Source organism: Acomys russatus, chromosome 23, assembly GCF_903995435.1.
Source record: "Acomys russatus chromosome 23, mAcoRus1.1, whole genome shotgun sequence".
In the NCBI taxonomy this organism is placed as follows: Eukaryota; Metazoa; Chordata; class Mammalia; order Rodentia; family Muridae; genus Acomys; species Acomys russatus.
The window spans coordinates 23,048,093-23,061,720 of record NC_067159.1 but is presented as its reverse complement, the minus strand read 5'-3'; the positions used below and the strand labels follow the sequence as shown (position 1 = coordinate 23,061,720).

At 45.0% G+C, this 13,628-nt stretch overlaps 1 protein-coding gene across 3 annotated transcripts; it reads left to right on the top strand.

Moving 5' to 3' along the window:
• The first annotated feature begins 378 nt into the window (after positions 1-378).
• On the top strand, positions 379-13,269 carry Rwdd3 (RWD domain containing 3). 3 transcript variants are annotated; one of them, XM_051165603.1, is made up of 4 exons: positions 379-503; positions 10,160-10,600; positions 12,931-13,046; positions 13,145-13,269. In XM_051165603.1, the coding sequence occupies exons 1-3, from the start codon at positions 419-421 to the stop codon at positions 13,005-13,007; spliced, it is 603 nt and encodes a 200-aa protein (XP_051021560.1). In that variant the 5' UTR covers positions 379-418; the 3' UTR covers positions 13,008-13,046; positions 13,145-13,269. The 3 variants fall into 3 exon arrangements, with proteins under 3 accessions (XP_051021560.1, XP_051021558.1, XP_051021559.1); XM_051165601.1 differs by having other exon boundaries at positions 10,160-10,647; XM_051165602.1 differs by lacking the exon at positions 379-503 and adding an exon at positions 9,787-9,873 and having other exon boundaries at positions 10,160-10,647.
• Positions 13,270-13,628: the final 359 nt, after the last annotated feature.

Genomic DNA, 13,628 nt, shown 5'->3' with positions numbered 1-13,628 from the left:
CTCACTGTGGGATCTCGGACACCAGGTTCAAAAGTCCTCCTACACGGGCACACGTTGTTGTTTGGCCTTTCTTGTTTGCTTAGCTTTCTTTTACTCTCTTCATCCCCTCCCAGCCTAGTATAGGTGAAGCGTGGTGGGTTCACAGCCTGGGTGTTCTTGAAGGGGATTTGGGGCTTTACTGGACTTTCTCAGCTCTGGAAAGCAGCAAGGCATCGCTTTGAAGGAAGGTCGCTCTGGAGTTAATGGGCAGAAGGGCCTGGCCGGAGCTTCCAGACGCGCGCCCCGCCCTACAGACACGCCCACTCCCCCGTTCCACCCCATCCCGGCGGGCTGTGAGGCCGGGGCGCCCCCCAGTGGCCACGTGCGCGCTCTGCTCCGAGCGGCGGCGGAAGCGGCTTCGGGTCCTGGCGACGCGGACATGGCGGAGGCGGTGCGGGAGGAGCTCTCGGCGCTGGCCGCGATTTTCTGCGGGCCCCGCGAGTGGGAGGTGTTGAGCTGTTCAGGTGAATACCTTGCTTCCCACCCTGAGGCCACAGCGGGGAGCCAAGGAACCCCGACTCATGTAGCCGTGGGCAAGAGTGGGAGACAAGTAGAGGGACGCGGCCTACGCTCGCTGTGCCCTCCCCTCCTGGTCTCGCCCTCTGCCTCCCCTAGGCGCTCGCTCACAGCTCTCCTCATGGAAATCCAGCTCTCCCCAAATATTCAATGCCCCTCCCCCTGTAAGTATTTGTGCATCATCCTTGACAAGACTACGCTGTATTTGGTTGTCAGGGTCCCGAGAACAGTCGCGGAACGCAGTCCGGAAATGACTGTTGGGTTGAATGAAGGTTAGGATTCTCTAGAGTTGATTGCCTTTGAATTTATTTTGTTTTTGTTTTTGTTTCTTTGGCTTTTCGAGACAGGGTTTCTCTGTGTGATAGTCCTGCCTGCTGGCTGTCCCGGACTCACTTTGTACTACACCAGGCTGGCCTCGAACTCACAGTGATTCATCTGCCTCGGCCTCTGAGTGCTGGAATTAAAGGCATGTGCTACCGGGCCTGGCAACCCTTGAATTTTTGTTGTGGTTTTTGCTTAAAAATATTTTTATTGTTACGTTTTCCAGGCTGCTGAAAAATGACAGCCAATTCCAGCCTCTTGCTGGGTGCTTAACCATACAGCCCACATTCCTGGATGCGTGGATGCCTTCTAACATAGGCAGGGCACCCCGCCTCTCCTCTGGGACTTAATAATCTGCAAACTATTATGATTATTATTATTGAAAACTAAAAGTTACTCCATTCTTGTCTTAGCTTCCCTTAAGGACCCCCCATCCCCCAACTTCACATACTTTTAAATGTTGTTTTATGTGTGTGCACAAGAGTTTTGCCTGTCTGAATATATGCTTGCCAGTGGACAGGGAGGCCTAAAGAGCGTGTTCTGGGGATCAGAGTTGTAGAGGGTTGTGAGCTAAGAACGGAACCCAGGGACCTCAGGAAGAATACCCAATGACCTTAACCACTGAGACATCTCTAGTGCATCCCTTAAATTTCTCCTTTTGGGAAAGTGTGCTGATGGGAACGTGTCATGTACTGTTTGAGGTCACTAGGAGCTAAACCTTACTGTTACAATGTAACTACTATTGAAACTGCCTTTCTGACCATAACTTGGTTTACATCTAAGAAGATGGTGTGATATGTGCTAGACCTAAGTACGCTGTATCTATGATTAAGAGGGCTTTGGGTTTCCATATGGTAAGTTACTGACTCTTTGGGAGTTGGCCCCCTTTCTTTTATTTCTTCATGCATACACCCATCTACAGACATTTTGTGGTGCTTTGTGATGTTCAGGTAATGTGAACTTTCTAGAAAAACGGAGCTGCTCTTTTCTTGAGCCCTTAGACCTGTCCTGTGCCTTTTTGAAACTTCCTTAAGACACCTATGAAAGGATTTGCTGTAGGAATTTGCCACCCTGTTCTGATTGGGTAGCAGCCATATTGGTTGCCACCTCCTCTGGGTCCGCAATTCTCTATTGATAATTGCTTCCTCCAGAGGCGGATATTTAAAGGGATTAGTCATGTCTCTGAGTTCTTGTATCCTGCCTCACTTGCAGATATCTGGGAGAAGGGAACCTGTGATGTCCTATGACATCTTTAAAAAATGGCGCTGTTTTGCATTATGCATTCATGGTTGGCCATTACCTACTCTTGATAGGTCAGAGAAACCCCCCAAAAGAAGTGCTGAGAGAAAGACGGTGGTTTCTTAATATTGGGAAGAACACTGTGGCCCTTTATCCGCAGCTAAATTGAGCATGACTTTCAAGCCATGCCTCCTAATTAATTTAATTCAGTGTTCTGGCATCAATAAGTAATTGAATTATAAAAGAATCCAGTGTAACAACTTTGGACATTTTGTTACCAGAAGGTTCTTTGGAGAGTGGAACAATTCAGCAGTTGAGTTAGGAATGTTTGATGCTCACAGCTGTGAGGAAGGCTTTATCAGAGCATACCAAATGTAGCAGGCTGCATGACTACCATTTTCACTGTCAGTGGCACTTTGGGTTTGAGGGTGTGACTCTGCACCCCAACATGTCTTTCCTGACCTCTGCCAAATAAGTTTCTCCTGTCTTCAGTGGAATTAGAAGAATATTGCCAAGGGCCTGCATTTCTCTGTAAGTCTAGGAAGGCCCAGGCTTAAAAAAAAATGGGTTCAGTTTAGTGAGGGTCAATTGATATTAAGAATTTGAGAGACTCTGTTTTCATTCTGGCCATTCAGATGTTAGAGTAAGCTCACAGGAAGAGGCACTGTGTGTAACTATCTCTTCAGGGTGCAAAGAATGTAAACATGTTTCTATCTGTGGGAAAGGAGTGGGAATAGACCAAATCAGGGATATTTTGTTCTCTCCGTCCCAGGTGTCATTCCGGATGCTGGATTTGATGTCACCTGACACCTCCCGATCTTTACAAGGGTTTTGATGAGAGGTTTTCTTAGCTATGGTTTGCTCTGAAGATCACAGATGCTCAGACTTGTTGAAGACCCACCAAGCTTCACAGGGTTGGACTTGGCACTGTGTCGTATTCCTCTGTAGCAATGGGCTTGTAGAGGAAAAGTTCTTAGCAAAAAACTCCACATATTGAGGAAAAAAAATTAGTTTGAGCATCCAGTACAAAAGTACAGGTGGGATCTTGTATAACAAATTAATTATTCTTCATATATTGATTATCACAGGAAATTATTATGGCAGTAGTTTTCTTTAACTAGCTAGTTTCCCAATGATTGACACAGAGAGACTATGATTTATTATTAAGCTGTAGTTCCTATGCTGGGCAGATTCTGAGCTATTCTAATCCTACTACCCTCAAAACCCATATAAAAGCCAATCTCTGGCCACTCTGATGACTCCCGTTGGCTTCTGCTCCATCAGTCTGTTCTCATGGCTTCCTTCTTCTCTCCTGCTGCATCTTCTCCACAGTTTCTCCTAGTCTCACTCTCTTCCCAACCCCAATCCTGGCAACCTAAACTCCGCCTACCTCTCTTCTGCCCAATCACAGGCCTCAGCATTTTTATTAACCAATCAGGCATTGTTGGGTAGCATTCCTTACATCACATGAATACAGGAGATGATTCTACACTCATAGCTATGCCCACAGGTTGGGGCTCAGAAATCAGCATCTAAAAACACGGTGCATAAGATCCTCGTCCAACTAGATTTAGCTCATATTCAAAACAATCTAGTGGTGGTAGTGGCAGGGCCGTGTTCCCCTCTGTGTGTGTGTCCATGTGTGTGCGTGTGTTTATATGTGTTGGCAGGTGAAGCCGGTGGTGTCTATTTTCCTGGTGGGGTTTCAGAGAGCTTATTGCTTCAGCCAGTGCTCATTATTGATGGAGTTGCAGTTTTAAAAGTTGGAAAACTAGGGGAATCACTTAATAGCCCAACATGTAACATAATAGGCTTGCAATAGCTTCCCAGTGGGTGGGGGATTTTTTTTTTTTTTTTTTAATACTAACCTTCGGTTTGGACTCCACCTTTTACTAAATCATTCCATTGTCGCAGTTGCTGTCTGTTGATCATCCCAGCTAAACTCACCTCTCTAAAATCAGCACAATCTTGAACTTGATTTTGAAAGGCTGGGATTGCCACCTTGGCCTTCCATTCCTTTTAGTGGTTTTGCTTCCTTCTATAAGGACATTGAAAACAGATGGAAATCCAGCTGAAGTGTCAAACAAACATTCATGTATGCATATTTGTGGTGCGTGGCCTGGGAGTAGGAGCAAAGAAACTCTTGGTTTTCTGGAAGTATAAAGAGCGTGGGGGAGGCTTCTGAGTGCTTTTCTGTGCAAAGGTTCGTAAAGGATATGTAAAGACTGGGAAAAATAAAACAAGTACGGAGAGCGTGAGTTGGGTATGCAAATGGCTTCTTGATGTGCACTAAATAAACCCTGAAAACCCATTCCGTATAGTTTTCCCCAGCATCACTGTGGTGGGACCATGTGTCTATCCTGTGTTGTAGCCGATGAAGTAGAGAGAAACGTTTAAAATAGGATTAGGGTGGAACCTGGCGTCTAAGCCAGTTTCTTTAGTTGGAACTTCTGTTGTCTGCTGTGTTAGGAACATGATTTCTTTCCTGTGTCTTTTGGAAAGGTTAAGATTTGATTGTCACCAACTTTAGATCCTCCTGCCTCGGCTTCCTAAGTTCTGTGTGCGCCTGGGCTAGGAAGGGTTAGATTTGCTTTTTCTTTGAGTTGTAGTTAGAACATCAATATTGCTACAAGTTACAAGGCAGAACGACTTGGGTAAATACTCAATGTGGTTCTGAACTTGAGCTAGAAGGCGAATCCTGCATCTTTTGGCAGAAGGCTTAGACTAGGGGAAACCAGGCTTGGGTCTTAGGGAAATTTTGCTGTGGTAGGGCAAGCCTGAGTTCTTTAGGATGCAGGCTCATTGAGAATGATGTTTGCGAGTTAATAGCTGTCCTGGTGTGGGGGATGGGGGTAGGGGGGTGGGGGGGGGGGGGCGCAAAGATTAACATCAGATGGACAGTTGTTTCTGTTACCCATCTCTTGCTAAGCTGTTACTAACTTTAATTAACCTCAAAGTACATAATAACTTTAAAGCGCAACAATCCCTGCCCCCCCCAGAAAGGGTTTCCCTGTGTAGCTGGCTGTCCTGGACTCACTTTGTGGACCAGGCTGCCCTCAAAATCCACCTGCCTCTGACTCCCTGAGTGCTGGGATTAAAGGTGTGCACCACCATACCTGGCTAATTTTTTTTCTTTTTTAATAATAATGATAAAAAGGAAACAAACACATAAAGACAGACTTTCAATGAAGGAGACACACAAAGACTAAGGAGCAAAATGAGCCAGTTATAGCTGTAGACACTAAGACAGATCAAAAATGAGAGGGGAAGAGAGACACTTCTAAGGAGTTCTTGGGGGAGAAAATGAGTTTTTAAGAAAAGATCCTGTGATTTTTTTTTTTTTTTTTTTCCGTCTCCCACCGCACTTGACTCAGAACAGGGTCTGTTCAGGTCTTCTCATGGAAATTGACTAGGAAGACTTTGATCCTTTTCTTCTGAATATGTAAGTCCTGCTTTCCTTCCCTAGTTTTCCAAAGGGAGAAGTAGGGTGCCCCATCCCATTGCTGTTCTGTTTGCTGACAGGGATTGAGCTGGGTTTGGTGACACACACCTTAAATCCCAGCACTCAGGAGGCAGAGGAAGGTGAGTCTTTGCGTTTGAAGCCAGCCTGGTCTATAGAGTGAGTTCCAGGATAGCCAGGGCTACACAGAGAAACCATTCTCGAAAAAACTAAAATGATGAAGAGGAGAAGAAAAAAAGAAAAGAGGAAGAAGGAGGAGGAGGAAGAAAAGGAAGGAAGAAGAAAGAAAAAGAAAGGAAGAAAGAAAGAAAGAGGAAACTTGGCAGAGATTTGCCTGCCCTCTCACAGCTTCCCCTGGGCTGCTGGCCAGTTTATGCATTTCACTGGGCTGAGACATGCTGGGTTTTCCTGTAGCAGAGTAACAGATTACCACAGTAGCCACCTGTGGCTGCTACAGCCAATCCCCCGACGCAGGTAGTTTAAAACAACACATCTGCAGTGCACTGAAGTTCTGAAGGTCAGATCCAAAGTCGGTTTTTACCGGGTGAAATAGAAAAAACGATGGATGCTCTTTGCTCCCCTCAAGCCCCTGGGGGCGTCCATTAGCCTGCCTTTCTCAGCTTCATTGCCGTGTACTGAGGGCCCCCTTCCTCTGTCATCAGATCCCAAAGCAAGAGCTTTATGCCTCAATGGATATGCTTCCTTTTTCTCTGATACAATCCACATCTCCACCCATCCCCTCCCCACTTCAGGACACTGAGGATGGTGTGTTTCAGTAAGCCAGGGCAATTTCCCCATGTCAGCATCCTTCCTCAGGTCTGCAGAGGCCCTTTGGCATCAGGTGAGCAGGGCGCATACATTCATAGGTCTGTTGCTCAGCATGCCACAGGTGCCAAGGACTTCTGCACTCATGTGATCCATGGTTATAAGCCAGTGGCGTAAACTGAAAGCCTCTGTAACTATAAAACGTGTTTCTTATTAAACCTTCCTCCATTTGGGGAGCGCTATAAAACAAAATTGGCATACTTCAGAGGTAAAAAAAAAAAAGTTAATTTGGTTTAAGTATAATAAATCTGCATCTGAAAATGCCATAATAAGTTCAAAGTACAATGGACATTGTAAGGTCGGTGTTAGAGGAGTGTTGTGGTGGAAAAAACTCAGTGATCTGCAAGGATTTACAAGACTCAGAAAATCTGTTAAACTCAGAGCTGCATTTTGTTATGTACTAGCAGGGGGAGTAAATCCATGGAGAGAAAGGTGCAGGAGACTCAGTGAGCAAGCTGCCAGATGTGGTCCTCCGGTAGGCTTGTCCAAGCATGCCAGATTCTTACAAAGTGTTGCCAACTGGGAAAGTGGACTTTCTCCTGCACGATAGCAGTTAGGAGGTGCTGAGTAAACTGCCTTCATTTGAGAACCAAGCTTCAGAGAGCAGTGATGTTAGGTGTCCCAGGACAATGACGTGCTGGCTATATCAGGGCTCATGTAGGCACACACCTGTGTGGCTGACTTCACCCTCACTGCAGTGCCATGGGTGAGTGTAAACCATTGAGCTGGCCTGGGACCGTGGGGGTCCAAGCTGTCAAGCGTACAAAGCATATTCCTCCCAGACAGTGTTCTAAGGACTCGGCCTCGCCTCTCAGTAGGTAGCCATGGACCAGTCCTGACGACAGCCTTGCCTGGGAGTGTGCAGGGCTTAAGCAGCCCAGGCCTGATAAGCCTTCCCCATTCTTCATAGTAGCATTTTAGAGGTCATGGGTCGCATCTGAGAGTGCTGCTTCGGAAGGAAATGGCACTAGAAGTTACAGTTTAAGCAGTTATGGGGAGGCTGGCTTATGGAGACAATGGAAGTGGGTGGCTGGAGTTCTGTGTTACGGAGATTTGATGGTGAAGCAGCAGAGGGAGATAGGGCTGAAGCTTGTTGAGGAATTAACAGCATTGGGTTTTTGCAGTGTTTGGGTTTTTTTTAAAACAACATTTTCTAAGTAAGAGAGAGAAGCAGGGATAGTGAGAAAATGCACAGGAAGTTAAAATGATTAGAACAAAACACTAGGGTGGTAGGATTTGCTGTGGGAAAAGACACTTCTTTATCAGAGCAAAGAATGAAAAAAGGAAGGAACAATAAGATAAAAGAAAATGGATATATGGCCGAGTGAGTGATGCAGCAACTGCAGCTTCTGGGCAGGCGCGCAGCTTCCGTGGCTTCAGGAGTAAGGAGACAGCGCCGTCAAGTGGCGATAGGCAGTACTGCTCCCTGCACGCCCAGCATATTTGCACGCATTCTCCTAGTTCCACGTCTCATATGGTGTACTGTGAGCAAACACCTCACAAGAAAACCGGAGAGAGCAAGCTTTTCTCCTGTCTCACAGTGAGAGTACCGCTCACCATGGGGGAAAAGGTGGCTGCGGGAAGGGCTCTCAGCTGTGGCAGCAGGGGCATGAGGTATCGTCTCATATCTAGGTGGATTAGGAAGCAGAAACTATACAGGATGTGAGGCCAGCCTGTAAACTTGAAGGCCCATTCCACGTCTTCCAACAGGGGCCCCTATTCCTGAAGTCGCACTACTTTCGAAAATAGCGCCACCAACCAGAGAACAAGTGTGCAACCATACCTGTGGCGTGCATTTTACATCCAAACTCTAATACTCGAGGTAGCACGCAGGTGAATAGTTGCACACCATGGGTCTTTCTTTGTCACAGCTGAGGGGCACTGAGCTTAAGAACATCACGGTGTTCAGGAAGTCAGTAAGTTTACCTCAATTTAAACCTTACAGGGTATCAAAATATGATAGACACCGTGTAAATATATACAATTTACATTTAATAAAGAGACAGACCTTCCAGTCTTATGAAAGTAGAGTTTTTTTTTTTTTTTCTCAGCTTTTGTCTTAAATATGCTATGTGTATTGTCCCGGTCAGGAAACACCTGCTTTCTGACCCAGAGGAAGGCTCCACAGATACTGAGAGAGACCATAGGGAACTGTACCCCAAGATACACACACACACACACACACACATGCACAGACACACACACACTCAACCACGCACACTCACACATGCTTAAAACTGGGTGTGGTGGCTCATGCCTTTAGTTTGAGCACCAGGAAGGCTGAAATTATATAGCTGGTTCATATAGCAAGCCCCAGAGGCCAGCTATATGAGTACTATACAGAGCACTACAGCCTAGTACTACATAGAGTCTGTCTGCCTGTCTGTCTGTCTGTCCTTGCTCTCTGTTTCTGTCTGTCCTCCCTCTTTCTCTTTCTCTTTCTCTTTCTCTCTGTGTCTGCCTTCTGTCTGTCCCCCCTTATACATGGCACAATAGTAATAATAGTAACAATGACAGTAGAAGAAGACAGGAAGGAGGAACAAAGAGATTTGAAGTGTGTGATAGGTTTTAGAATCATATATGCTGCTAGATTTAGAAAAGTTTTTAAAAATAGTGTATACATTGTGTATGTAAAAGAAAAGATTATATGATTTTGGGCATGGTTACTATCTGTGATTCTGGATGATGTCTGAAAAATCATAGTTCCTTGCAGCTGGCATTGACATCCACTAAAGAAACTCTCTGCGACAGATGTGCTTGGCTCAGTGTGAATCTGAGAAACAATGGCTTTTATATGCCATTGGGCTGAGAAGTGATTTAATGTTCTGTTAGGGTCTTTAAAATGGGCGGGGGAGGTGCATCCAGGTCTCTGTTATTGAGGCAGCCATCCCGGCATGGGCCCTGGATGCTCCCCTGCTGAGGAGAAGTAGAGCAAGGGTACAGGAAAGAAGGCAGAGAGGTGCCCCACACCACAGCCACACATCTGGATCCAGCTCCCTTCTCCACTCTCTTTGATCTGGCCGCATCTGCCCCCTGCAGAATGAATTAGCCTGACATTTTATCAACTTTTTGGAAAGTGGGGTGAAGTGATGTGGAACCCATCAGAGTGGTGAAGCCGAGCACATCTGATAGAGAGCAGAATATTTCATCTCATCGCCTAGGTGCGTTCTCCTCTCCCCCTTCTCACAGGGCCAGCGGAGGCTGAAGGGTTGTCTGCTCAGGCTCCGTTCATCTTGCTGCCTTCATGTCCTGCTGATAGGAATGCATTTGAATCGGAACAGCAGGTCCCATCCCTTTCAGCATCACACCCAGTCATCAGCTTCTCCCAACGCTGCCACCACCGAGGCTCCATGTGGCTCATCATCAGTGACTTCAAGTAACTTTCATATTCCCTATATGTGTTACTGCTCCACTGAACACCCGTAGGAGTTGGTTCGTGATTTGCATAATTATCAGTGAAATGTGGGTGGAAGGTATATGAATCAAAACTACTTTTTTTTTTTTTGGCAATTTAATAAAAATGGATGATAAAAAGTGTGAATTGCAAGTGTGTTTGTGTGGTGTTGTTCATATATATTTATGGCTGGGGGAAATGACTTGTAAATCATGGCTTTCTTTGCATTGTGTGTCTCTTCATAAAATAACCCAGAGTTTTCCTACGAGAAATAAATTGAGATTTAAAAGGGAAATTTTAAGCGATTAGTATTCCATTGCAATTGAATTATGTACAGCTAATGATTATCTTTGGATGTCTTCCAGAGACAGATGGGGCTGTATTGAGAATTCACACAACAGCTGAAGGACTTGTGGGTGAGGATGTGCCCTTAGCACTGGTGTTCCATTTACCAGCCGGCTACCCTCTGTGCCTGCCCGGCATCTCTGTTAACTCAGACCGTCTGACCAGGGCCCAGTGCGTTACCATGAAGGAGAAGTTACTTGAAGAGGCCGGGAAGCTTTTGTCAGAACCTATGGTTCACGAGCTGGTTCTTTGGATTCAGCAGAATCTCAGACTTGTCCTCAGCCAGCCAGAGACGGCAAGCAGCAGTGAGAAGTGTGCTTCGCCAGAAAGCACAACTGAGGATGACGGCGTGTGGACAACTCTATTGCATTTAGATCACATGAGAGCAAGGACCAAATATGTCAAAGCTGTGGAGAAGTGGGCTTCAGCGCTAAGGCTGACAGGAAGACTGATGTTCATGGGTAAACTAATACTGATTTTACTACAAGGAGGCAGAAGCAACATCAAGGTGCCAGAAAATTTAATGTTGAATACGAATCTGCTTAGTTTCGGTTAAACACATTGTATCTTTAAATGTGTTTTACAGCAATGGGATACTTGAAGCATGGTGTTTCTGCTTTACTTATTATCATGTTAAGTGGTACTTTGTGTTTTCTTTATTCTTTAATATATATTTATTTATTTTATGTGTATGGGTATTTTGTCTGTATGCATGCCTGTGCATCTCATGTGTGCCAAGAGCTCACAGAGGCCAGAGGAAGGTGTTGGATCCCCAGGGACTGAGGTTGCAGGTGCCTGTGAGCTGCCAAGTTGGAGCTAGGAATCAAACAAGTCCTCTGGAAGAGCAGACCTGTTCTTAACCACTGAACCATTTCTTTAGCCACACCCCAAGTTCTTTTAAAAAATGAGTATTTTGCTCCTAACAATAGCTATAGGCTTGCAAAACTTAAGAGTAAGTATAAGATTATATTTAAAAAAATTATGCCACTCAGTGAAAGTGACAATTTTAAAATATATATTTTGCCTGGTCTACAAAGCCAGTCCAGGACAACCAGGACTGTTATACAGAAAAATCCCGTCTTTTAATATGTGTGGGTGTTTTGCCTGTCTGTGCACCATGTATGTGCAGTGCCCAAGGAAGCCAGAAGAGGGTGTAGGATCCCTTGGAGCTGAGGCCACAGGCAGCTGCCCTTTGGGTATTGGGAATCAAACCCAGGCCCTCTGAAAGAACACAAAGTGCTCTTAACCTCTGAACTCTGTCTCCAGCACCAACAATAATTTTTTAAAAAGTCCCACAGTGTGTATTTGTTTCATATTAATGATAAACTGCAGACATATAAGGGAACATGAAAATACTGATTTTTCCATAGGTCAGCACAGCAAGGAGCATGTTTGTGAGTAGTCTGCAAAATTCCTAACATGCAGGTGCTTAAAAGCGCATCCTGACACTTCAGCGTTGTGTCTGTAGTGCCTGAAAAGAAAGCATGTCCCGTACAGCAGACAGCCAGCCTCAGAGGGAGCAGGTCGGCAGGACTGTCAGCAGGTCACCTCCTCCCTTTTTCTGTCTTCTTTCCACCTGACTTGTCCCAGCAGCTGCTTTCAAAGCCGTCATCTTCAGGCTTCCAAGCCCTCATCCCGAAGCCCCCTAGCCTGTTGTTTTATGAGGAGCCAGACAAGGGAACCTGCTTATTACGTTTTAAACCTTTACCGAGCTACAGATCGCGCAGTAAGTTTTACATTGTCAGATAGGGTGGGTCAGGTACAGTTACAGAAGATTTTATTTAAAACTGATTTAGCACGAACAACCTATAATCTTAAAAATTTGAAGAGTTTTCCCAAGGTAGGTTCTTAAAACAACCTTCTTTGACATTTGCTTAACCAGGTCCTTGCTGGGTTCTGGTGGAGAGAAAGTAAGAAGCTGGATTTAATCTATAGATGGCAGTGGGGCCTAACCAGGGAACCACAGATTTGGAGGCAATCTGTGTGCATTATAAATGTTGATCCTTCAGAATAATATACTAGCTGATGAAAATTTACTTAATTCTCTGATTGTGACCAGCTCGGGTACATTAGAATAAACACAGTATTTTGCTGACAGAAACATGAATTACTAACATGTATTTGTTCTTATGACTACAATTCCACTAGTTCAGAGAAATGTATATTTCTTAAAATAACTTTCTCTAAAATGTCATTTTACATGAATCTCTGTTAATTTTTTTTTTAAGGTTGTCTACTAGGATCAGGAACACGTATGTGCATTTATAGGTGGGTGGGTGGTGAGTGGTGTGTGCCTGATGGCCCCACTCGCAGCTGGCTTGGTGACAACAGTGGTTGCTATTACTGTGCAGTGTTGTGTGTTCTGGACGGCAGTCATTCCTGGAAGTGCTTTGTGTGTCCTACTTCACTCAGTTGTCCCAGCCTCACCAGGAGGTGGATGCCGGAATGAGTCCGGTTGTGTGGAGTCGGTTAAGTAAGGCTCCGAGACTTTGAGCAGCTAGCTCAAATAACTAGTTTAAATAGCTGGTTTAAACAACAGAGGGTGTCAGTAGCTTACCCTAGCATCTGCCCAGTCCAGATTTAAAGGTAGGCACTTTGTTTTTATTGCTCTTTACATGGCGTTCACTGGAGCAGTGTTCGACCACCTATGTGAAGATGCTTACACCTCTCTCACTGCTGCGTTCTGAGAATGCGCTCCAGGCAGGACAGTGCGTGTGGATTCTGCCTCCTTTGTACCAGGGCTGTACCACTCAGCTTACGACCCACACTTAACATACGGTTTATCCTTCAGGAGTACCTGATTCTTCAGAAAACCTCCAAAGTGGACGTGGACTCAAGTGGAAAGAAATGCAAAGAGAAAATGATTAGTGTACTGTCTGAAACAAAAGTGCAAACGGAACACAAAAGGTATAATTTAGTACTACCGCAGATGCAGAAGCAACCGAATGGGTAATTATCCTCTGACAAAGCTGTGCGTATTCATGAGCTTCTCTCGTATAATGCAGGTTCCTGGCGTTTGAAGTCAGAGAGTATTCCACACTGGCGGAGTTACAAAAGGAATTTGAGACTGCAGGACTTGGGGGGCTCTTCTCAGAATGTGTACTCGGGCTGGTGAAATGAAGTGACTGACTTCCTGCTGCATTTGGGGAGGGGCTCCCTGAAGTAGTTATAGGAGAGCAATCTGAAGTTTCTCTGGAGCAAAATCATTCTCATTTCAGGAAGAAAAGCGAGTTCTGGTTTATGGAATATTAAACATGGAAAGACCCCATATATTCTACTGTTTGCCAGAAAAGACTAGGTTCAATAGATGGGATTATCTGAAGGAGAACAACAAAACAAACAAACAAACAAACAAACAACAACAACAACAAAAAACCCAAAACACCACAACGGTAAATGAGCTGGTTCTTTTTTTTTTTTTTTTTTTTTTCCTTTTTTAATATAGACAATTTGTTCAGAAGTGTGCAATTTTCAGGCTAATTTTCTTGT